The 27,065-nt window shown below is 41.4% G+C and overlaps 2 protein-coding genes; one reads left to right on the forward strand and one right to left on the reverse strand.

Annotated features, from left to right (window-relative positions):
• Positions 1-12,122: 12,122 nt before the first annotated feature.
• On the forward strand, positions 12,123-13,957 carry GSTUM_00000577001 (uncharacterized protein). XM_002837895.2 has 3 exons: positions 12,123-12,474; positions 12,524-12,884; positions 13,014-13,957. Exons 1-3 carry the CDS (start codon positions 12,391-12,393, stop codon positions 13,700-13,702), a joined length of 1,134 nt encoding a protein of 377 aa, XP_002837941.1. The 5' UTR covers positions 12,123-12,390; the 3' UTR covers positions 13,703-13,957.
• Positions 13,958-16,631: 2,674 nt separating this feature from the next.
• Positions 16,632-18,890, reverse strand: GSTUM_00000578001 (uncharacterized protein). XM_002837896.2 has 4 exons: positions 18,406-18,890; positions 18,175-18,330; positions 17,738-18,113; positions 16,632-17,653 (listed from the first exon to the last, which is right to left on the reverse strand). The coding sequence occupies exons 1-4, from the start codon at positions 18,761-18,763 to the stop codon at positions 17,497-17,499; spliced, it is 1,047 nt and encodes a 348-aa protein (XP_002837942.1). The 5' UTR covers positions 18,764-18,890; the 3' UTR covers positions 16,632-17,496.
• Positions 18,891-27,065: the final 8,175 nt, after the last annotated feature.

Raw genomic sequence — 27,065 nt, forward strand, 5'->3', positions numbered from 1 at the left:
GAGACGAGATCAAACAGCTATTGAGACCGACAATCCCCTGAATGTCTTTGTCATATGTTTTCATCTTTTTTTTTTATAGTAATGGTTTACGTTCAGCATGCTCTGCTTTTTTCTTTGCATTTTGTGCATATCTTAACTGGTTTTCAGCCTTTTCAAGGTCTGCATCCTCTCTTTTTTTAACCACCTGTCATGCATCTTCAGGATATATAACTCCACCTTTTTGCACTTGTCATCTATTTTGACCCTTTTGCTGTGTACTTCTTACTTTCTCAGCTGCTCTGGTATTTTCCAGATGTTCTATAGCTAGGGCTCCAGACTTTGCTTGAGCTAGTCCACCCTGTAAGACTAGCTTTAGCCTGTACTGAAATGTAAGAGAAAGATCTGCTGCCTCACACAGTAATTCATCTCCCTGTCTTTTAAGACTTCGGATCGTAAGTGGTATGGTAGGAGAGCTGATAGGAGGAGGGGTGACTAGTTGCTGAGGAGAAGGTTGAAAGTCACACAACTTGGTAAGTACAACATTAGGATCAGAGGGGATTAGACCAGTTGCTCAGAATGAGGAGATAATTGTTGATTTTTTGAATGTGTACTGTCATATAGAATCAATATGGTCTAAGAATTCTATTTTGTCAAACTCTCCACACCCAGTACAAGTTGCCACTTCTACTGCATCCACATGGTAGTGCTTATAGGGTTGAAAAACAACCACATCTAAAGGCTGCAATAAGTGGCTCGTATGAGGGGGTAGGCAGAAGACAAGAATCTTATGCACATCGCAGTAGTCAATAAACTGCTTCATACAATGTGAGCTGAAACCATCCAGGAGCAGTAATCGATATTCTGCCACTTGACATTGAGCAGAAAACTTTTGAAAGTATGCTAGCCACATTATCGATAAATAGTTGTTACTATAACCAGTCTCAGAAGTACTAATCAAGTAGTTGTTAGGTATTGAGGTAGCTATGTATCAAGATTCTTAGTGAATAATGCCAAGAATAATAATCATAGGAGGTAGAATACAGCCATCACCACTAATTGTTTTATAGACTGAAATTAACTGATAATTAGTGGAGCTGCCCAGGTATGTTTGACAATTTGGATCTTGGATTATAATCCACTAGTCATGTCCAATGCCTATACAGAATCCAGTTTCATCAAAATTATATATATCCTCCTTTCAAATCTGATACTGACGACAAACAACATGGTACTTCTCAAACCCACTTTGTATATCATCTGGATGATGGACATTCTTGCCGTCAACGTCAATAGTTTTTTACTTGCGCACATAATACTCAGGATGACGATCAAGAAATCTCCGAGCTCAATGTTCGCTGACTGTTGGTACAGGCAATACTCTGGTACAAGCATTTTGTAGAATTTTATTGGCACATCCTGATACCATCTGAAGCCTGGCACTAGCTCCAATATTGTCAAGCCTGTCCAGATACTGACATACAGCAGCCTCTTGGTCTTCTGTAAGCTTGCAGTTTGCAGCTAGACACTCCAACTTTGATAGTCGACCCTGCCGGCATGCACAAAGTCGTCATAGTGGAATTTCATATCTCATGGCTGTGGATGCAAGGTCGGGATTGTCTTCACCAGTTGTATGAAAAAAAGATATAGCAGCCTGAATGCAGACCTCAATATTAACAAAAGGTTCACAATGTTGACTTGGAGGAATAAGGGCCTGCTCTGATGCTGACTGCATAAAGGATGGAAACTTGAGGAGAAATCTACTAGGCTATACCATGTTAACAAGTTGGAGAACTAGAGAGAGTGGGTGAGTCAATATATAATATGATAAGAAATTGGCAGAATGAGTAGAAAAGCGAGAGTGAAAGTATTGGTGAAAGTAAATGGTACAATAGTAGAGGCAGTCTATCATAAAATTGTGAAGAGAAGGAGTGTGAGAGTAGAAGAGAGAGGTATAAATAGACAATTGAGCAAGACAGTCGGGATATAATTAGCATGGTCTTGGTGAAAGATACTACTATAGAATTGGTTAATCTACAAACTAGATAAGCAGTTATTAGGAATACCAGAACCTGATACCTAGGAACCACCCTAAGTAGGGTAACCCCACTTGGAATCGGAATCTCTGGTCTCCAACACCCCCCTCCGGCCCCCTTACGGGGCCCGCACATTATCATATATATCAATCTCAGTTGCGTCCTGTGACTACATTACCACAGAATTAAAGGTATTAGCATAACACCATATACATCGCCACTGTCCGTCCAACCGGATCCTGCTCGCAGGATATATGAGAGGAGACCTTCGACTAGGCCTGAGAAGTAGAACAGAGTAATTCTGTCAACTTCTCAGAGAGTTACTAGGCTTCAAAGACATGATACCTTTAGCATGGGCCGTAGGTAACGGGACGATTTCACACTATGAGATGGTATCAAATAGTAAGGATCTCAACTAGAGACGGATACAATTACATACACCAGAAGAGTCTAGAACTCCAAAGGACACTATCAAAGAAGCCAATGAACTTCACAGAGTGTTGCAACTGGGTTTTGGAACACGTTGTAGTCATGGGGTGATTCTCAAAGACTACAATAGTTACTGAAACCTACTACCCAGAGAGCAACCAAGGGTTGCCGACTGAGGAATTAATTACCAGTCTAGTGGAGTGGCTTCCTGCGAGTGAATAGGAAGTCATCCAGAGAAAATCTATCAGTTGGATATGGAGTTACAAAGGGTCGGAATCAAATAACCTACAATGGTTGTAATGACGACCATCTTTGCAGATATAGCCGTGTATAAGACTGATCATTTTATCAATGGTGAAGACAATTGGAGCCAACTCAGTTCAACTTAAGAACTAGACTATAAGTCTAAAGACTCTGCTAATCGGGATATTACTATTGGGGACAGTATGTTTCCTAAGAAGAAATATCGTAATTACCGAAGAGGGTGTGATAGTTTTCAGGGTCCACAGGCATTCACACCTTGGAAGAAAACTCAACATTGCAAATTACGATTGAAGAAGTACATAGTTGTATGATAAATAGATGTAGTCCGCGAACACTCAGATGCAGGAATATAAATATCGAAGTGCCTCCCAAGCTTTAGACATCATCAAGGAACGAAGAAGAGACCTTCACAATATAATATTGTTTTTACAATTCTACCCTACTTTACCTACTTTACTTCGCTCCTAGTAGTCATAAACAAAACGAGCCAAGTCTGAGCCTTCCTAGACAATCTCTGTCTACAAAAACCAATCTTGATTGGCCTAGACAATCTTGAAGTCTATCAAGTTGTCTCCGCCTAACAGCAGTGGAATAGTATATAGAATGCTGATAGTTCATTCACTTCAGGTTATATAATAATATTGAGAATGGTACTTGTATAGCAATCAGCAATGGACTATTGAGCTTTAAAAATCCATTGGACAAAAAGTCACTCACTTGCAAGTACTCACAGCGGTGAGCCAGCAAGTTGATATGAGTTGTAGCTGTACCACAACTTTGGCCCAAGTAGCAGAATTCTCAATATAGTAGATTCTAATGAGAATTATGCTCTATTCTAGTTCATCTCTCTGTATTCTTAATTTCTCATGTGCTGCTGAATAGTCTTATTGTGTAAAGCTAGAGTATTTCGATGGCAACCAGCAATAGACCATTGAGCTGTCAAGAACCATTGAGCTGTCAGGCACTCTCTTGAGAATGCCCACGGTTGTGGCTACGCCACAACCTTGGCACGAGTACACTTGCTTATCCCAACTATGTGTGAAGCAAATTGGAGGGTAACCGGCTATTAGTATACAACACTTTTTAAAATATGCAGAGTGTGAATTATGCAGAACTATATCAAATCATTTCATCTGATCGGTGGTAATAGAACAACACCTCAAAAAATCTCATCCAACTAATCAACAATCCCTTAACAATAATGCCTTCTGAATAGACCAGCCATCTCTCAGACTTTAAAAAAGTGTAAAGTATTGCTCTGAGAGAAAAAGAATTCTCTTTTGCTAAAATTCAAAAGCTCTTAAACTGTTCAAAGAGTATAGTTCTCAGTTTTTATAAGCGCTATCAAAAGAGGAGTGATGAGAAAAACCATCCAACACCAGGAAGATACAAAATTATATATAACAGAACCTGCAGCCAGCTAGCTAGAGAATCCAAGAAAGCACACTGCCAAACTCTATCAGAATTGCACAATAGTGTTGTACCATATTTCTCTTTGAGTATTGTCAAGAGAGCTTTAGCATCAGTCAATATAATGAAATGGAGAGCAAGAAAGAGAGCTCTTCTAGAAGATAAGCACGTTGTCAAGAGATTAACTTGGAGTATGGAGCATCAGGATTGGACAAAGAAGGACTTTGAGGGTGTCATCTTTAGTAATGAATATATTGTTAAAAAGTCTAAAGATTTTAAGAGTATTTGGATATTCAGAACACCAGAGAAAATGTGACACAAGGACTGTATTCATAGAGTTATAAAAGATTCTGGTATAAATCTGATGGTATGGGCTTGTATTAGGGCTAAAATTAAAAATCCTCTGATTCCCATTTTTGAGAAGAGTGTGAACAGACTTGTATATATTAGAATTTTGGAAAATGGTTTAGTTGATAATTGGCAGGAGGTGGAGGACACAGTTAGGGATTCTATATTTTAGCAAGATGGTTCAAAGATTATACTGCAAGAGCTAATATGGCTTGGTTTGCAGAAAACAAAGTACAGGGTATAGAATGGCTACCCAATTACTCTAATCTCAATCCTATCGAGCACTATTGGAAGAGGGTAAAGAAAAAGCTATACCATCACTTTCCTGACATTCATAAGACCAAGGATGGTCCAGAAACTATTAGAAGACATTTAGCAGAAGCTCTTAATGAGGTTTAAACCCATGTTATAGAGGGGGATTTTTTAGAAAGGCTGTGGGAGTCTATACTTAGGAGAGAGGCTGCTGTTTTAAATGTAAAGGATGGTACACAAAGTATTGATTTTTTTATTCTATAATTTCAGATGAGAATTTTCTTATATCTATTTAATCTCTAAATAAATTTTCACTTCATTCTGAATAGTTATGGTTGTCTAGTTAGTAAATTTATAGTGGTAGTAGAGTTATGGTTATATCGCCAGATAAAACGATTTGACTTAGTACTTTAACTAATATCAAACACCTCATGATGAACAAAATAGATTATTTAAGTAAGATATTGTTAAATACCAATAATGTTTCATTTACATAATTTTCCAAAAAAAAGTATATATATATAAAACTCTTTTAAACTGAAATAGCTTCACAACCAATTGATATTATATAAATACTTTTCTTTAATAAGGTTTCCCAGAATGTAAAGTTGTTTTAGATTATGAAAAGTAAATTTCAAGAATTTTGAGATTTTCAACTCTAAAATGAGCTCTAGAGGTCCTTAAGGTATGAATAATGTTTTCTAAGATATTGTATATACATGTTAAGTATTGAACTTTATGGTGAATACAAAATAATAAATTTTTAGATTTAGGTATCCAATACTCAGAATTTTGCTAGTACAGTCATGTCTGTAAAGTCTTCATACCCCAGCACAGCAACGGTGTTGTCCTCCATTCTCACAACAACTGCCTCTACCATAACCCCTCCACATACCCAAAGAGCTAGAAAAGACCAAAATAAGGAAATTTATGCCCTGTATAAACATACTGATATGGGGTATAATAAAATTTCTAAAATTATAGGTATCTCTAAGGCAACTATTAAATCAGTACTCAAAAGAGCTGAATCACGAGATGGAAATACCCATGATGCCCCCAGATCTGGAAGACCAACAACAATTACTCCTCAAAAAAGAAAGATAGTGGAGTCCATTATCGATGCCGAGCCTTATTTAGCATTACGCAACATTATCAAAAAAGCGAATATTGGTCTAGGAAAGACATCTGTAGATAAGATCATATCAAAAGCTGGTTTTAAGCTTCTGATACCTAGAAAAAAACCTGTTTGGAGGAAAGGACAGAAGGAGAAGAGAAAGGAGCTTGCTAGGAGAAGGAGGAATTAGAGGGATGCATGGAATTGGGTTGTTTTTATGGATGAAGCCACCATTATCTATAATCCAAATCCTACTGGCAGGAAGGTCAGAGTTAGACCTGGTGAAGAGCTGGAAGAAAAAAACTTGAAGCCTAGCTTTAAGTCTGGGAGGGCTAGTATTGGGGTCTATGCTGCAATTATGAAGAGTGGCAGGACTGAGTTAATTCTTGTGAGGAAGAGGGGGGAGGAAGAAAGGACCAGCAAAAGAGACAGACTTGGCCTCAATTCCCACCAATATGCAACTGAAATCCACCAGCCATACCTGATCCCTTTTATAGAAGGTCTGGATAGACCTTCTGGCAACATCTACTTAGCAGCAGATAATGCCTCCTGGCATGGTGGTAAGGAAAACAGAAAATTGCAATCAGACTGTGGTTATCAAAAATTGCCTTGGCCACCCAACTTACCAGATCTCAATCCTATTGAGAACACTTGGGCTCTGATCAAAAAACAGAGCCCTCAGAAATCGATTCCCCAGGTTGGATAGGAGGCCTCACAGTGCTGCTGAATTATTTCAGGCAGTAAAGGAGGAATGAGATTTAATTTCCCAAGAGAAGTTGGATGGGTGGATAGATAGGATGCTTGAGAGAATACAGGCTGTACTAGATGCAGATGGTGGTCATACAAAGTGGTAATAATATTTTCTTAAGGCTTATTAGTTCTATTCATATACTTTTCTTAATTGAGTTGTTTGAATTTTTTCTCAATTTTCTATGGAGAGGTATTGTGGTTGTGTGGTTGCGCTGCCGGGGTATGAAGACTTTACAGACACAACTGTACAGGCTCATATACTATTTTTATAAACCACCCGATTCAATCCCATAACCATATTTTGAGCCTGGAATACATAAGAACACTAAAATATCAAAATTTCCTAAATTTGACTTTTTTCTCTTTCTTTCTTTCCTTTTTCATTTTAGCTCCTAAGGGATTTTCTCACATTATCTATAATTGGGTGCCAATCAATGCCCTAAAAATAATGGTTGACCAACCCTCCCCTACCTCACAATATTGTATGATAATTTTATCTGCACTTATAATAAGGAACCAAAGATCCATGCGTCCCGGCGAATTGAAAATGCGGGATGCGGAGAATGTTGGATAGTCGCTATTTGCGAAAATCTATATTAAAACAATAATTACAAGCACATCCCCAGATCCCTTTAACATACGTAAAAGGAAAAAGGAAGGTAAGATATAATAATATCCAGAATATCAATATCTTGCACATCTCCAGATCCAGGTCTACTAATACAGGTAAACCAATAGGCTAGCATCATTCCATTTGAGAGTATTCAAGACGTGCGATTTTCATTCTTTCTTTAGGAAGATTCTCGCCAATCGCAAGAATGTCCGGTGGTCCAGTTCAGTACTCGTACAATTAGGTACTGCAGCGCAGGCATCATAGTGTATCAAGAATACAGTACGGTACTTAGGTACCCATACCTTGTTGGTGGCGTGACTGACCCGTTTATTGCATGAAGCGAGAAGTGCATAACTGCAGCTATGACTCCTGCTAAGGCCCTTTATTCGCGCACTCCAGCACAAGAGTAGATTGTTGATGATGGTGATGATGATGATGCGTTTGGTGTTTCATTTGGGTGTACTGTACGCACTTGTAATGGGATGACGTTTCCGAACACACCTGCTTGTGCATACCAGGCAGATCCGAGTAGCAGGGTCGAAATTTGGCGGTATGCAACACGGTACTGGAACATTGGTTGTCGTGTTCACGAACGTCAACCCTTTGCTTACATGTATGATATCAAAAAGTTGTTTGGGTATCTCTATAGTCCTAGACGGGCCGCAAAATGTAAATTTATCCCAGTTACACCATCCGGCTTCAACTAAGCTGTCTGAAAGATCAAATACCCCTATCGCGAGAAAAGAACACTACGTAAGGTACACACCAATAGCTGTACTCGCTCAATGCTGGTGGAGAGGAGAATCCTTTCTCTATACTTTCCCCTTCGTTTCAGCAAAGTTCTGTGCCGCGCACTGGTATCCTTCTGTATTGTGGGGGACAAACACGAATTCTCGTATGATATGAGTTTGTTCATCCCGTCCAAGGGGGCTCCCAACAAGTACCGGCACTGGGAATTGATTGGATGACAACTGGTAGTCTACAGGACACGTTCCCCTCTTCATTGGCTCAATTCCGCTTTTCTTTTTCTTGCACCCCTATTTGAGGAATGTTCGGTTTGTCAGCCCTTTAAATTCATACAGGGAACATTGCTGGCTAACCGCCAGATTGCAGCAGGAAGGAGGGGAAAGGATCTAGCCCTGTAAACCCAGTCGGTTTCAAGCCTACCGGCATTAAGTGACGAGGCTCGGTTTCGGAGGATCAGAACGATCCATGTCTCGTCAACTCGTGTTATTTGTCGGGTTTGTCGGGCAACAAAGAGAGGCAGTGAAAACAGGAACGAGCGAAACGTGAGATGCTACGGGTGCGGTACGCCAGCATAACGTACGAGTACGAGTACTGTACAGTACGAATAAATTACCGTAATGTACCCCCCAGAAAGGGTGCCGGGCTCTTGCGGGTGCTCTTCTATACTGGTAGCTAGCGAGTACCGTACAATATCAATACCAGTACTCTACAAGATTACCTAGCAGGAGCTACGCGATTCTCTACAAGTACTCGTACTACCGGTATCTGAGTATCTGAGTCCTGGCGCCAAGACATCCTAAATACGGTGCTTTTTGAATTTTGGGCCTGGCACTTGTACTCGAGTACTCGTACGAGTACAGTACGGTAGGTGTTAATCCACAAGGCCTGTGCCGTGGACTTTCCTTGCCACCCCTGGATGGAAAGGACGGGAATGGAAGGGAAGGGGAGAATAAACTGGAAAACAGGGTTGCATAACTTACAAAATTGTACCCTGCTCTGCCGCTGCTCAAGCACTGCGATACTCGAACGCCCTATGCAAAGGCTACGTACGAGTACAGCAGAGTACCGGCCGGTACTGTACCAGTACAATTCTACCGCTATCTGGAATGCCACAAAGCGAACAAGGGATATTGGGTGATTGGCACGCAAGGCACGGGAAGTATTAGAACGCATATACTCGAGTACTGTACTCGTGTACGGTAGTTTATTTGTGCTGACCCTAGCAGACAGTGCTCCAGTGATGCTACAGTTCTCATACAACAAGCACTTACCAGTACTCGAGTTAGAGTACAATATCCCACAGCATCTCAAGGTTGCACGAGGCTATCTGCAAAATTCATTGACACCTGACCATCGCAACCAATTTTCCCATAAAAAACCATTCTGAACAAATGCCTTCCATGCCACCACTCAATAGTCCAAGAGGTGAATGGACTACTCTTACAAGAGTAAAAGTCCTTACTGTATTAGATACTGGTGTTTTGCAGGCAGAAATCTCACATCAAACTGGTGTTCCTCATCCAATAGTAGATTTGTGGTCAAAAACACAATGCTCACAGCATAACCATACTCGCTCTGGATGTCTACCAGCTCTAACATAGTAAGATATCCGGCACTTAATCTACCTGCTTCAGAGGAACTGGGAAGAGAGAAAGCTTTGCTGGAAAAAACTTAGTGGAGAGGCGGGACTTCATGTATCGGGAACTACAATTTATCGAGCATTGGGAAAAAATGGTTATTTCTGATGCAAGGCCTGTAAGAATTCATTCATTTCTCAGGAATGTCAAAAGAAGAGAAAGGAGTATGTGATAAAACATCACAATAAACTACTTGAGTATTGGCAAGTATTAATGTACTCTGATGAGTCTTCATTTGATATCTCTTCTCGTGGCTCTAATTGGGTCATACAACAATCAAACGAATATTATTACAACAATTGTATTCAGTGGAACACCTCAGAGGAAGTGGTTTTATGATAGTATAGGATGCGATCAGCCATGATTGGAAATCGCCATTGGTTGTTTTAGAGAGGAGGGGGAATTGAGGGTTAACTTCTCAAGATTATCTTGATCAGGTCCTGGAACCAATTGTGGCACCTGCATTTTATGGGCTTGATAACTATAATATAAGAGCAGAAGCTCTTGATGTTGAAGACCAAGCACCATACCATAGAACAAAGATTTCATTGGTGGAGGTTAAAAAAACATTAGGAATTGCTGTACATTCATGGCCTACATCCTCTCCCGATCTCAACCCGATAGAAAATGTTTGAAAGATCACGAAACTGAGAATCAAAGCTCACACAGTATTTCCAGACACAGTGGAGAGTATGACGAACACAGTTTGGGAGGAATGGGATAAGTTGGTGCCGAGGGATTGGAATAAGTATATTGATAGTTTGTCTTCTAGGCTGCAGCAGGTGAAGGATCGGAAAGGGATGCAAACTGAGTTTTAAGATTTTTTACTTTCTGTATACTGCTTTCTGATCTTTTATTAACATGCTTTATTTTCACCTCATGATAAATTGTAGTTGTTGAGGTATTGGCGATACAAAATTGTCTGCGTGGTTGTCACCGCACAGGGTGCCAGCGAACCCCGAAGATCGCCCCGCACCCTAGCACGGCACCCGAGCAGGAGCAGCCTACGGTACGCATGAGGAGAGATCCCCTCACTCTAGCTCCCTGTCGAGTCCACCGGTGGGCACTTTTGTCCTAGCCGACGATTGGTTAGTCTACTCTCTATACTAATCTTCTTTAGGGAAGGTGGGTACCGTCATCTCACCCACCAACTCGTACTCCAATTCTTCAGCCGCAGCACCTTGGAAAAAAAAAATTATGCCAAAAAGGATTTGGGCCCTCATTGGACGCTGACTGGCGAAAGACCCCCCCCCTTTGTAATATCCAACAAGCCTTGTGGGCGATGAGGAACGATGGGGATTTTGTAAAAAAAAAAAAAAAAGAGGGAAGGTGTGGGGGGCAATGATGGGAGTGTTTTTAGGCGGTGGAAGTCAATTCTTGCTGATTCACCCATTCTCCCCCGGCACTAGTGGAGGTACCAAGAGAGGTTTCTGTCTCCGTCCAGAAAAGAACTGCGCGAATTTCACGAATTCCTCCATACATTTTTACGATTTGCTCAACCGTTGGAATAAAACAAATTATGCACAAGACTTTTGCCGTGGGTTCTCGTGAGGGTATGGGTGTGCGAGGGCGTTCAATTTTTCTTTCTGCTCACCCCAATCTCACGCACTGTTTTTGCAGGGATAGCCTTACCATTTTTGGGTAACGCACGGAGGGAGTGGGAAAAGAGACAGGGAGAAAGCGAAGCCTTCCCGGGTGCCTTGGGAGAGATAGGGCAGGCGCAGCAGAAGCAAGTCGAGAAATTGTGAACACCGAGATCTGGACCAACTTTCTCCCTCTATCTAAGTTCTGATTGGGTGAACGGGCTGAGAAAAAATGAATGAAAGAGAAAAAAAAGGAAAAATATAATATAAAGAAATAGAATCCTGCCGTATCATACCGAATTCCACCGGTCTATTTCTGAAAATACAAGCAAGGAATATGGACATCCTTGTCCCTGTACCGTACTCTGGTTTGCGAACGACGCTACCCGACTTTAATTCGTACTTGTATCGTCGGGCTGCACAAGCAGATTATTCGAGGTGGACTTCCATGCTCGTACTGAAAACACTTTCTTCCTGTCTTGCCTGTTTCTCTTTACGGTTCGTTTTTCCCATCAAGTTAACTATGTTAACACAAGCTGCAGTGTATTGCATGGTGAGGGGCGAAGAGATGAAAGGTCCGCGTGCACAGTAATATGGTGGCACTTGGGTTCTGATCTTCTTTCAGAGCTCTACAGCGATTATGTTCTATGAAGGTTACAGTACTTTACTTCCAACCTTGTTCCTTCTTCTGCCGTTACCGGTACAACCTCAGTGATGTTTTCTCCAATACTGTGCGAGTACTTGTGCGGGCACCGTACAATGTGAAAGGGTGGGTGGAGGTACAGTACTTTGGGGGGGGTGGAAAAAAAAAAAAAAAAAAGAAGGTATGCCAACCGCAGACACTCTCCCTGCCCAAGCCCACACGACTCGAAGGGAACGCCTATAAGTTCTGACTCACTTCCCTCACCCCCTCTCCCCCTTCCTCCCCTCCTCCTTTCCTTCTTCCCCACACCTCATCTCCTCGCTGAAAAAAAAAAATACTCACTCAAAAGTTCTTTATAAAATATACCCCCTACCCCACGATTAAGATAGTTATCATGGACGTTTAGTTCCTCTCCCCGATACAACCTCAAACCTCGTTTTCCCACGCTTGTACCCCTGTAGAATCCTTCACCACGCCTTCCCCAGAGATCTACGGACCTCTGAGCCCTTCGCTTAGCGACATTACCCCACAACAGCCAGTCACCATTCTTCCCTCGGAACCATTGTGTTTCCCTCCAAACGACCAGCCATGGCCCTCCACAACCCCTCACCAGAGGCTTTCGCCGCAAGTACTAGCCTCAGACTCGCTTCCACCGCTGCCCCCGACTCCCAGGTCACCAGCCGTTGCTCATTTCGACAGAACCAGCGCTCACGACAACCAGATCAGTTTCGACGATCCCGTGCTCTTTCCTCAGCGAGCGCAACCATCCCCGCGTACTCTCCCTAATCAGCTGCAACAGTCGCAACAACAATCACGCACTGCTCAACCCCCGCAACCGCGAAGAGTAAGCGAGATTGTTCACGGTCTCGGATACACTACAACGACGTCTTCGTTCAACCATCGGCAAGCCTCAACCTCGTATCAGTTCACTCCAACTCAGCCCCAGGATAATTCTATTCGTACGCCCGAATCAAGACAGATTTCTCAGCAGCAGCAACAACAGCCTATTCTTGACCCCACCACCGCTGCTCATTACTTCCAGACTCTGCGCCAATCAGCACGGGCATACAAAATGCAGCAGGGTATTTTTTTCCCCCTTCCCCACTTTCCCTTCCATCCTCACTCCCTGAACTCAAAGATGGCATGGCATCAAAATTTCCGCCCTCGTCTGCCTTGGGCTTTTAGAAAATCGTCTAACAGATTTATCGTAGAGCAAAATATGAAAAAGATTGATCCTGAGGCCGCCTTTGAGGAGTGGTTCTCGACCGATTATCAAGGACTCCCATCCGACTTCTCCCCGCTTACTGGAGTCCACGATACCTCTTCGCCATCCATCGGTCCAACCGTTTCTCCTCAAGAGCTTCTCATGAATCCTCCTACTTCTACTGCTACAACGAATCTCGCGTCCCCTCTGTCTCTCTTTGATTCCCCTTCTGAGAGCTACGATACATCCCCACTCTTTAATGGTGACGATGTTTCGTCGGACGGTCAATGGTTCTCGTTGTTTCCTGAGACGAATCCTGATCCTGAGGACTCTGTTGTTTCCCCCACTATGCCCAATATGCCCCAACCGGACTGCTCTGGGGATCTTCCTGGACGTTTAGATGAAGAGGGTCCTGATTCCCCTAGCACCTCCCCCCGCTATCGCAGCCAAAGCGTATCTACACAGCGACGTTCGGCAACTTCTGGCGTTCGAAAGAGGGCGCCTTTGCCGCCCATTGTCGTTGAAGATCCGTCTGATACTGTCGCCATGAAGCGTGCGCGAAACACCCTCGCTGCCCGAAAGTCGCGAGCTAAGAAATTGGAGCGAATGGAGGAGATGGAGGCCCAGATTGAGGAACTTAAGGCTGAGGTTGAGCTATGGAAAGATCGAGCCCTCGGCCATCCTCGCAGGGTTTGATTTGGCTTTTCTCGGAGGAAGTGTTTTTTCTTATCTTAATTCCTTTTAACTTGTATTTTTGATGCTGGTTTGTCTCTTGTGAAGGCGGATGTAATTGGAGGAAAGTGCACATTTTCATTCTTTTTCTATTTCCGTATCTTGAAGCTTCCCGCGACCATTTGCGCTTTTAACGACACGTTACGACTTTGTTTCTTTCTCCACATTTTATGGGTTATACATTCTCTAGCCCTAATTTATCCTTCAATTTTATCTTCACCATCAGTCGCCTATTGACAAGTAGTATCCAAAAAGAAAAAACCCCTCAGAAGAAATTAATCCAAGTGCGAAGGTGCAAAACGCGCGTAGTGGGTGCGCACTTTCTTGTCACAGACCCGTATGATCTTGTGCGAAACGCAAAACACTTTTGTTCGATTTTAGATTATTGCCCAATCCCACAGTAATCCTGGACTCCTACTGGTCGGCTGTAGCCTAAGATATGTACCATACTGTACTGTACTCCAAGGCACAGGTATGACTCCGAAGTATGCTGTAGCCGGACGGATGGGTACGTGCGCTGGGAGGTGGAGGTGGGAAGGGATATGGAAGGGAGGGGTGGCGAGTCACTCACTACTCGAGTATGCTACGTGTGCCGCCCAGCACGAGCAGATAGGGTGTGGATCATATCCCCTCCCTCCTTCCTGCCCTGGATTGAATGAGGCTGAAGTGGTGAAGTGTAACATGATACCGGTCACGACGTGTCACTCGGTGCGCTAAGTCAGCTTCATTTTTTTGCGCTTGCACTAACACCCCTATCTGCGTATCCTATCTGCGTATTAATTCCTGAGTGGTGTGTGACTAACTTTGCGAGGTGCTTCGAAGGGTTTGGGGTGTTCGGGCGGTTTTTAACTCATAGGGCTGGCAATTCGGGGCCGTCTTTTCACCGACCCCTCGTTGGAAGGGGGTCGATGGGGTCGGTGCATGATTGGATTGATGGGAGTACGAGTGCGGCCGATAGATATATCCGTCACGTGGGTCTGATAAAAAAGCTTTTGGTGGGAAACCCTCGCCAAAAATCTCTTATCAGACCCACGTGACGAATATATCTATCGGCCGCACTCGTACCGAGCACAGCATCTCCAGACCCATGATGCGGGGTATTCGCTAGGGTCTTTTATTTTTTCCTATTCAGTGCCTGGATTATTGGATGAGAGTTTTGCGTGCGGATTTGTGAATTAGTTCCACGGGTGGTTGTACGATAGCGGTGCTCAGCTCACGGCAGCCCACCATACACTGCTAACGCAGTCAAGGTTAAGGTTAATAATATAGCTCCAGTCTAACATTTTCTTCAGATTTGAAATACCGATCGATACGTGACCTATCTCCAGCATCTAGGTGCCGGTGCGGTTCCAATGTGACGTGAGGATTATTTGATTGCTGCCCACGATTCTCAGAGCACCAGAGCGTGGTGCTGTACAGTACACTTGGCTACCATTCGCTCTGGCATAACTTGCATAAAACTTATAACTTCTCCCACTCCCAAACACGACCCGTCACGAATCTTCCAGTTACGGTGCAGAGTTCCTAAGGTGTAATTTACCGTACCAGAGCCGCTGCATTGTGAAATGCTCATCGTATATTGGTATAGGATAAATGCCGGGACAATGATATTCAAAAATATATAGTTCACCTCATTTCTGCCTCGAGGGTTTTGTTTAATTTTCTTTATTTTTAGGAAATTTGGGGGTATAATTTTCTGATATATGATATAATATTGCTTGTATAATGCCCGCAATATCTCATGCTTCACGATATTTTCCTCCACTGTTAAGCAAATATCATACAAACCAATATTTGATAAATTGGTGAGAGGTGAGGTCATCGGTGAGGTAAACCGTTATTGTGGTCTGTTGCAACAAGCAAGTTGACATTAATAATATATTAATGGAGGGAAATAGTAGAATAGAACCAAAATATTGGAAATCTGTTGTTTTGGAACTGAGTCCAATCCATATAGTCTAATAGAGGTATTTCACAATATAGCGAGCTTGGTATTGCCGTATCAAAGACCCGAGGAATGCTTTGCACCAGAGTCTATCATGCGTAGCCTTAGTGCTTAAGGGCAAGAAAGTGCCCTAGCCCACTCACTATCTTGGCACCACCAACGCCAGTTATCATACCTCCCGAGACTCAAAGCCTGCACCTCCCCCCCCCAAGCACTCTTACCCCTGCTAAAACTAAAACCCAGACCATCCCGATCGACGGCCGCACAACACCTACCAGAAGAGCAACCGTTATCCCGCCCCCAAAGTCCGAACTTGTACGCTTGTTGCTCTCTCTCCATCAGCTATCCGCGCAGCATACCTCAGCGCCCCGATGCCGCCAGCCCCGGTATCACGGTAAGTGCTCCTGATGACATTTATAATACTGTATGTCCAGCTACAAGACGTTATCTCGGGCACTACGCGATAGGTACGTCCAACTGCCCTTTACCGTACTAATATAATACGTCCTTGCTAGGTATTGGCGTCTATGTTAGCCCCTCATCTACTATGAAAGCTGTATCATTGCGGGAAGAAATAGACAGGCAAAATGGCATGCGACTTCTTCTCCACTCCTGGCGTGATGTTTCAGCGAAAGCTTAAGCTAACCCCTTCAACTTCCAACCCAAGGTGTCTGTGTGTGCGGCCTGGTAAATGGATGGGGTTTTGGGCGGGGATACTGAAACCGTATTGTCATACCCTATCAGACGTTATGGGTGATATGGGCGCGGGTACCGGTACATATTGTATGATTTTAGAATTGGGATATTTCAGGCGATGGTCTGAGCATGGGGTATGGTACCCAAAGTATCGGTATCTGACCTGCCAATACTACGCTATCATAATATTATCGGGGCTTAATTCTTGATAATATGCTGTATGTGGGAACCAGAATTACCAGTATCACAACGTGACTGCCATCAACGATCACTATCATTGCATCACCAAACTTTAAAATTACTAACATGCTTGGCAAAAGATAAAGTACACACCATTCGTCCTCCACTTACTCGGAACATCCGATCTAACAACCCAACCAGCACACTTTTTTTTTCTTTTTTCTTTTTTTTCTTAAAAAAAACCATGTGCAAACCCACAATATATCACGATAGGTTAATCATACTCATCCTTGCATGCCAACCATCCATTCCTCCGTCCGCCATGGCGAAAGAGAGAAGAAAAAAAGTGAACTAAACCCGACCAGACCCGGAAAATAAAAAAAATAAAAAATAAAAAGGAACAACGCAACACCGGATGAAAGAACCAAGCTATAGTCAAAAAGCGAAGCAAGAGAAACCTAACATGGGGAAAAGGAGTATCTCGCTCCCTGCCCCAAGAAATGCTGAGAACGGGTGAGCAACAACATTAAAGGCATTGTTGAAGTGTTGAGTTTGGAGACAATGAGAAGGGGTACGTAAACTGAGAAAGCACCAGAGGTGTGAGGGCAAAAGCAACAATGTGAAAAGCAGAGCAATCAAAAGGAAAAAGAGAAAAGTAAAAGGGCACAAATTTCTGTTCACAAATCCTAGCTGTCATAATCATCGTCATTATCTCAAAACTCGGGTTTAGCTTCCCCTTATCATATCGATCCGATATTAACCGTTATAGCAATATCCAGTATCATATTCGGATTTTTCGGTTTTCGATTCTTTTTCCTGCACTTCATTATTCATACATGTGCCTTTATTAGTTTATCGGTGGTGTTTTTTTATGGGCTGAGTGAGAGTTTGTTGGATGGATAAGAGATATGGGGTAGGTAGTGAAAGGGTTGTCGTTTTATTCAACAACGCAATCTGAGAGATTAATTAGGAGTTGTGCAAGGCACCTCTTTGTCGCTGCGTCATCACGAAGGACCGAGGAAAACGTTGCGTCACGCAAGGGCTCTGGAAGGCACTGTCTCAAAGCTTCACGAGCACGAGGGTTATCGCTCAAGCTATTTTTTTAAGTAAACCAATAGTGGTGTCAGTAATTTATGGAGAGGGCCAAGAAATCCTGTTTACTACTTGAATGGACATACCGAAGAAAGCACCTAACCACGTGCTTGAGTAGCCTAACCGTCTGCTGGTCCACGAGCTGGGTGACCATGTTGCTCAAGACAGTTCCGACAGCATAGAACCGCTCATAAGTTTGACAGATGTACGCCAGCCCCATATCATCGAGGAGGATCTTTTGGACAATAAAAATTGCAACAGTCTTGGAGAGCTCAGATCCAGTCTCCATGATGCGAAGGCACAAAGGAATAATTTCGGTGGACAGGAGAAAGTTGATGACATCAGAGGAATCATTCTTGACTAGAGCTCCAATGACACCTAGCGAGGTAAGGCGCAAATACTCGAATGGCCTGGACTTGGACGTCGTGTTAAGGAATGGGTATAAAAAAAGCGGGATATGAGCTATAGAGCCTTGGGTCAGCAAATTGTTTCAATCTTCGACACCTCGATAAGCTATACCAACCATTCAAAAAGAGTCCTCTAGTATCGTTATGCGACGCAACGCACTGAAGTAATGCCAAGGCATTGCACACGCGATTTGAGGCAGCGGCGGTAAGGCTGGATGGCATGAGTAGCGGATACACGGAGATGATCTCTTGTAACAAGGCGGTCATGACACCTATCATACAAGCCGCAATCAGTATATCATAGTCCCCTGATATCCTGAGATATAAATATGGAGCCCGTGTCATACCAACTGAGTGCCAAAGAATCAGCGCAAGATCGTCCACCTGCTCCCTCTTCTTGCTCAACTCTAACAAAGCAGTTTCTCTATTAATGCCCTGCATCAACTCAAGTATCCACCCGTAAACCTTGGGATCCTCTTCGGTCCCAGCTCGAGCACCCATCAAAGTCAACTGTGGATTAGGAGCAGGAGAAGGCTGCGAAGGTGTCAACATAGGTCTACCGGGCATGCCAAACTGGGGTTGTTGTTGTTGGGGTTGCTGCTGCTGGGCCTGCTGTTGTTGGGCCGCATGATGCCAATTGTTCTGATCATGTGGCTGAAAATGCTGATGGTTCTGAAAGATCTGCTGCTGCTGCGATTGCAGCATCTTGGGGTTATAGTTGAACGCTGCCACGAGGAATGATTTCAGAGGGGGGCGCAATAATTGCAAGTGTGAGTATAGCAGAAGTGGTGGCGGTTGGTGGTCAGTGTTGTGCAAGGGCGGAAGGTGGGGGTGAACGTTGGAGGTAAGTGGAAGGAAACGAAGGGTGTTACAGTCATCACCAAACCCGCAATGAAACTGGGTGGCGGCGGGTTGGGAACTGTAGGATTAGCGCTAGGCATGTATGATACGAGTAGAAGGTATTTTTTTGTTACCCTACAAGGTCCGGCAAGAAGTTGGGCAACGGTTATTTAAGGTTAACCGACCAAAGATATCCCAGTCTGTTCAAATTAATGGTTTCCTACACTTGTACGAGCTTGGCAACAAAAGAAACGTACCCCCCCATTTTACACCGATAATGGCAGATTTTAAGCAATCGCTACTCCATGAAAAACAATAAAGAACTAACAAAATTAATGCCATGATGTAGGCAATTACCTAGACTTTCTGGGTAGATTTTATCTGAGTTTCACCACTCTACATGAATGGCGGAGAGCTTAGAGTGAAGATCAGTTGTGGTTGCAATATACCTTTTGTATGGAAGACTTATCCAAAATTGTAAGTACCTTTTGATCACTATCATTCCTTCTAGTAGTACTCCATGGGCATTAACTAACAGAGCTTTTCACTTATAAATGATCATATCTAGATGGCTCCAAAGGCTCTGGAAATTTTTGATTTTTTTTTACAAGTGATATAGCTGAGATTTTGTGAAGTGAAAATGCTCATTTTTGGTGTAAAATGGGGAGGTACGTTTCTTTTGTTGTCAAGCTCGTACAAGTACAGTACTTCGACCCACTCTTCCTGCTTTGCGGACTAAGTTCTCATGTTCTTCACCTAGCTGGTTTCATAGGGAATAAAGTGCTGTGAATAAGGAATAGTACATACTTGTGCCAAGGCTGTGTGACTGGGGGTCACAAACTCAGAATGCTGCCTTGCTTGCTCGCAAATGGGGGCAATCACCTGAGTGCCCGAAATTTCAACGTAAAAGTTATCAGTTCAACATCACTTTGCGGCTTGTGGCTGAGTGTAAGAAGTTTCGTGTCTTGGCTTAAGACCTAGTTTCTGTCACCCTTCAGGATACAGGTGCTAGGGATAATATATTCACACAGTTAATTTAGGTTATTCCGCGATATAATCCCTGTCTTGTACAAAAACAACTTTCTTGGCATTTGTACAAAGGGGAGCATTTAGATTTGAACGAGAGAGCCTACACGATACAAGCGAGTCCCGGTCCCTCTCTGTCTTTATATCTATAATGCAACAATCTCCAAATTGAATCCATCTGATTAAAAAATACGATCTATTCCATCTAATCTGATCCTGCATAGCTGTTATGGAATATCATATAGTTCATGCAGTCCAAAACATGTACAGTACCAGAATTTTTCTCATTTTCAAGTTATTATATCCTATCATCAATATTAAATATAAAATCAAAAGAAATCACTACCCAGTAGATCATCTCAAGGAAAATCTTGTAGTGTTTTTTTAAAGCAATAGGAGTTGTTTGAAAAGTGGTATAATTGTTTAAAATATTTGATTGTGTGGAAAATGAAAAATTTGTTACCTATAGCCACATTGTAACGATCCCCTTTCAGATAGTTAGTTCTTGGCGACGGGGAACGATACTTATCTTTTCTTTCTCTTTCTTTCTTTGTCTTACGATAGCTCTAGGCCTCTGCCTATGTTACCGATAGTACAAGACCCTTGTCTTCTATCGGAAACACCTATGGTAAGCTTTCTCTAACTCGTCTTCGTGATGAGTGCTCCTTGGCGTAATGATAACGTTGCAATAAGGATAAAGATCATAAAGGTGTTTTATATTCGTTAAAGTAATAAGTAGGAAAAGTACTTAGAACAAAGTGTGAAGAACCTATCTTCGTCGGCCGCATCGGCCTCCTTATATAGTGTTCTTCCCGCCTTTAATCATGTGACCTAAAGTGGTCACTTGTGCAAAACCAAATTAAAACAAACTAGTCATGTGACCAAAGTGATCACATGCTCAAAACCCATGACCTTATAGCGAGGTCATATGCCAAACTCATAAACTAATCATAACGCAATAAACAAGTCATATGACTCGACTGAGTCATATGCACGAAACCCATGACATCATAATGAGGTCATGTGCGAAATGTAAATCATATGCACAAGGCTTGCCCGTAAGGCATACTCGTAAGGCATACTCGTCAGGCGCATGTCCCATGACTCATACTCGAGCCATGTGCGAAAGCATCACAAATCCCACACATAACTAATCATACAACACGAATAGGTTATATGCATGAAACAATAACATACCTGTAACTCATAATCATGTGTCACATGAAAACCCTTTCCCCACTAAGCCACGTTCGTGATACACATACTAATTGACCATCTAGGGCTATCCTTTTATATTAATCATTAATATTTCATACTAAGAGATATAATTTCATACTAAGTTGAGTGCTAATTGTGATTTAAATACAATGATAATTTAATAATATTATTATAATTATTTGAAGAAATTATTTTTACCTTTGAATTCTATTAAGATAATTACTTGAAAGATTTATTATATATATAATAAGATACTAATTTAGCCATTAGCAGGTAGAGTATATTATATATATAGATAAGAAAAGAATAAAATTTACGATAGTTTAGATGTGTTTTTGTCAGCAATTAAGTATAAATAGTCCCTTATAAATTACAGAAACTAGTAGTAAATTAGATTGACTTTTAGGTATTATATTTATTGCTTACACATATGATAAAATATCATATTCTATAATTATTATCATTGAAAATTTAAACTTATTTTACTTATAAATCTGAATTCTTTTTTTCGTCTGATTTTAGGTCATTTATAGTAATATCTTGGCAGATAAACATACTCAACTATGTAATATTTCTGCTTTAGCCTGGTACATGTTTTGGACTGCACAAACTATACTAGAACCAAAGTTTCTTACAATATAAAGATCCACTCCATTAACTTGACATTTAAATTTTGAAAAGAGAATGGAAAAAGTCAACATAGAAACCTGATAAAGTAGAAAAGAAAGAAAAACAACATACTGGTTGAGGTATATTAGTATGAAAGAAGAAATTAGAAAAAATACAGAGAAGAAGACTAAGAAAGAAAATAAATTACAGGGACAAAGCTTTTTGTCCAGTAAGGTAATAGCAATCCTAATACTATCATCTATTTTTTACTTATACAACCACAACTAGTTATAATGAACTAAATACATGTGTATATATCTATTAAATATAGGAAAATCTTTATGTGAAATTGCAGAGAAAAAAATCAATACTTAGTATACCATGTCTTTATATCTAAAACAGCAGCCACTCTCCTATGCATAGATTTCCACAAACTTTCTGAGTCCAAGTCACATTAAAAGCTTCTACTAAACATCTCCTAATCGTATCTGGCCTCCTCTTAGTCTTGTGAATGCCAGGAAAGCGCTGATGTAGCTTTTCCTTTAACCACTTCTAATAGTGCTAAATTGGATTGAAGTCAGGTGAATTGGGAGGCCATTCCATAACCTGTATATTGTTTTCTTCAAACTAAGCTATAGTAGTTCTTGTAATATGTATCTTTGCATCATCCTCCTAAAAGATAGGATATCCAACTATGTTCTCTACCTCCTGCCAGATATCAACTAAGCTATCTTCTAAAACTCTAATATATAAAAATCTATTCACACTCTTGTCAAATATGGGAATCAGAGGACTCTTATTTTTACTCCAAATACAAGTCCATACTATCAACTTTATCCTAGGTTCTTTGGTAATCCTTTAGATACAGTCCTTATATCACTTTTCTTGAGGTATTCTGAAGACCCAAATATGGTTAAGATCTTTGGACTTTTCAACCATGTGTTCATCACTAAAGATGACCTTAAAGTCCTTCTTTGTTCAGTTCTTATACTCCTTTACCCAAGCTAACCTCTTGATAGCATGTTTATCCTTCAGAAATACCCTTTTCCTAACTCTCCACTTCTTTATGTTAACTGATGTCAAAGATTCTCTTGACTGTCTTAACAGAAGCATGTGGAACAATCATATTGTGCAATTCTGATCATGGCTGGCAGTATGCCTTCTTGGACTTTCTGACTAGGTGGCTATGAGTTCTAGGATAGATAATTTTGGATCTTACAGTAAATGAGAGGTTTTTTTGCATTACTTCTTTTTTAATAGTTGTTGTAAAAACTTTGAACAGTACTTTTAGAGAGAAGTAAGAGTGATTCAATTTCAGAAAATGTAAGATTTAGTTGCCCTAGAGCAACAATTTGCTTCTTCTTCAAGTCTGTAAGATAGCTTGTAGTTTCTGGAGGCATCATTATTGAGAGGTAGTTTATCAAGGAGGTGAAGTTTTTCATGGTATTGCTCAGTAACCACTAGTTGGACTATTAGGTGGAGATGATCTGTATAGAGTCAGAATTGTCTAAGCCAATCAAGATTCATTTTGTAGATGGATATTTGTCTAGGAAGGCTTAAAGATTTACTCATTTTATTTATAACTATTAAGAGTAAGGTAAAGTAGAATAGAATTGGAAAAACAATATTATATTGTTAAGATCTCTTCTCTGTTGCTTGATGATGTCTAAAATCTTGGGAGGAACTTCAATATTTATATTCTGCATCTGAGTGTTTGTGGACTCTATTTATCTCTTATACAATTTATGTACCTCTCTAACTATTACTTGCAATGTCAGGTATGCACCAAAAGTGTGGACACTGGGAGATTCTGAAAACTATTACATCCTTTTTGGTAATTCACTATTTTGCCAGTTAGGGAATTGTGCTGTATTTGATAGTAATTATTTAATCTTCAGAGTTCTTAGACTTATGGCCTAGTTTTCAAGTTGAACTGTGTTGACCGTAATTGTCTCTGCTATTGATGAAATGATTAGTTTCATCCACAGGTAGTGTCTGAAGGAGTAGTCGTAGATGCAAGGTTCCTTGGTTACCAACTTTAAATCTCCATAACTCCTGATCCAACTGAGAGATATTTTTTAAATAACTTCCTACTGATTTACAAAAAGATATTCTACCAGATTGGTAGATAATATCTCAGTCAGCAGCTCCTAGTTGTCCCATGTAATGAGACTTTAATTATTATCTGGCATTGGTAATAATTCACACAATTATGACATATTCCCTAACCTAGTTGTGATACTCTATAAAGTCCATTGGCTTTTCTAGTAGTGCTTTCTAGGTGTTCTAAATTCTTTTAATTATCATAGGGTTGAAGGAGAATATGTTGGCTCTTCATAGAAATACTCTAACATTCAATATCATATTTTCGTACAAAAATGTCCTGTTACTTACAGCTCATGCCAAAGATGTTCTATCTTTAAAGCCTAGTAACATTTCTGGTAGTTGACAGACTTACTTGATTCTACTTCCCAGATCTAGTCAAAGGTCTCCTCTCATATATCTTGTGAACATGATTCAGTCAGACAGATGGTAGTGACATATACAGTATTATTCTGATACCTTCAATGCTGTGACATTATAGTCATAGGAGACAACTAAGATTGATATCTATGATGACATGTAGGCCCCGTAAGGGGGCCAGAGGGTGGTGTTGGAGACCAGAGATTCCAATTCTGAGCAGGGTTACCCTAGTTAAGATGGTTCACAGATGTCAGATCCTGGTACTCCTAATATAGACAAACCCTTTTGTCTTAGTACTTTATAACCTATGATACATAAAAATATAACTACCTACTCTTTAATACTTATATATTGAGTAGGTAATAGTATTGTTTGTTAATAAAAATAACCAACTACAACAAACAGAAAAATAACTTGATCATACAACAACTTACCACCTTCTTAACTTCAACATAACAATAACAAAAAAAGTTAAAAAAATATAAATATATAGTAGAAATCAATATTTAGTATACTATCCATCTGTCTTAATAATTGCTTCAATCCTATCTACCATTGAACCTGCTAGAGTATCAAAAATCTTTGGGTCAAGAAGTTCTCAACAAGCAGTAATAGTGTAATGTGTTCACAAGGTGCTAATCACGTTATCGGTAATAGATACGATAGTTGGCAGGTGGTCTGCTCTTCCAGAGAGGAGGCGAGAGCTGAGAACTAAAGGAGGCTTCGAGGGTGTACTGGGGAACAAAGAAGTAACCGTTCAACCAAGTATATTGAAATACTGTCTGTCGAAGTCTGCCTTTTCTATCGTAGAAACAGGCGGTCTTTAAATACACAAATCTGTTCATGTCTAGCATGAACGCAACTAATCAAAGGTATCAATCGATACACTTTGGTAAAACTCCTTAAGTATCAAAGCGATACTTAAAACAAAACATAAAGCAAAACCAAGTATCAAACGATACTTTAAAACAAACCAAGTATCAAAGCGATACTTAATGCAAAACATAAAACAAAACCAAGTATCAAACGATACTTTAAAACAAACCAAGTATCAAAGCGATACTTAATGCAAAACATAAAACAAAACCAATAACCGAGTACCTGTACCGGTTACATTCCCCAAAACAAAACAACTGTTTAAACAAACAAAACCTAATAATCATCAAAAGCGGATTCCGAGAAACTCATGGCTTCAGTTTCCGCAAGAAATTCCTCATCATAAGTATCACACCAGGGACAAGAGGAAACTCTAAGGAAACACTTAGACTCGAAGAAATCTAAATCACAGTAGTCACGAATACCAGATTCGTGCTGTACATCAACCCAAGCATGATCACAATCAGGACAGTAGTCAATCCACAGGATTTCGAAATAGTCTTCAAGTTGGATAACATCGCGGTTCAACAACAGTCCAACAACCTGTTGTCGCTGCCTCACATTGAGCTCCACATAATTTGACATCGTTATGGTATTCGGATGGTGATTGGTGACTAGATAAAGTCGTCGAGGGCCTGCTCCATAGCTTGATTCTCCTCATCGCTGCTTTCAAACTCCGACTCAAAGTGTGGTGCCCAAAATCCATCTCTAGCTTCGAGTTCTGCGTGCCATCGCTCAGTTTCTGGCATTGTAGGTGTCCAGCACATAGTGATATAATTGATTGTTGGGGGGAGGAATTCGTTTGGCATGTTGTCTTTCCACCATTCGTTCACCATATCCATAGCATGCTCTAGTCCCTCTAGTGGTTCCCAACTGTTTTCGCTCGTTGGATATCCTTTCCACTTGACTAGGAATTGATCATTTCCATGCCAAAGGCGGTGGTCTCGGATTTCTTCAACTTCCCATTCATCTTTCTTTTCAACGATGATAGGTGCAGGTCGAGAGTGGGTTCTTCCAGGGAACTTGGAGTCGTCATTTGGGTGGAACCATTTGACAGCAGAGGCGTGAAAGACTGCAGTATTGCGGCGGTACATGCGTCCATCCATCTGGACTAGTGTAGTTCTCTGTGTGCTCGTCAAAGGATATGACTTTGAAGGGTCCACGCCATCGGGGTTGCAGTTTCTTGCTGCGTCCAACATTGGTAATGAACATGTTACCGTGTACCATGAGCATGTCTCCTGGTGAGATGGGGATATGTTTGCGTCGTCGTTTCTGGGCAGTAGTGGTGCTTCGGAATCGGGCAGCCTTAACAGCTTGGAAGGCATCGTTCCGAATTGCTTGGTGGCGGTTTTGATGGTCGTCAGAGGCAGGGACTGAGGAGTTCTTAAATAGTGTTGTAGGTAGGAGGGGGTATTGACGGCCAAAGACTGCCTGGTATGGTGACATTCCCAAGGTATCCGAAAATCCGGCATTGATATATGCAGCGAACTCAACAAGGGCTGGTTCCCAGTTGGTTTGTCGTTCATTGATCATGTTCCTAATTCCGGTCTTAACTTCGCGGATCTTTCGTTCTGCCTAGCCATTAGTCTTATGGTGTCCAGGGGCAGCCATAATGTGGTTTATTCTGAGGGAGGTCAAGTTTTGCTTCCAGAATCTGGCAGTAAAGTGGGGATCAGCATCACTGACAATAGATAAGGGGTACCCATGGGGGGTAAACAGGTATCGTTGGAGGTTATTCCAGGTGTCTTTGGAGGAATCGGTAACTTTCATTGGAATGAGCCAAGCATATCCAGAAAATCGGTCTACAGCTGCCAAGATGGTGTCAAATCCAGCGGATTTGTTGAATGGTCCTGCGAAATCGATGGCATACGATTCGAATATTTCACATGGTAGTTGGAGGGTCTGTGCTTTCCCTTCAGGTAGTTGTGTTTGCTCCTTATTTGCCTGGCAGAGTTCACATTGTTTGACAAAATCG

Source organism: Tuber melanosporum (assembly GCF_000151645.1).
Source record: "Tuber melanosporum whole genome shotgun sequence assembly, scaffold_207, strain Mel28".
Taxonomy (NCBI): domain Eukaryota; kingdom Fungi; phylum Ascomycota; class Pezizomycetes; order Pezizales; family Tuberaceae; genus Tuber; species Tuber melanosporum.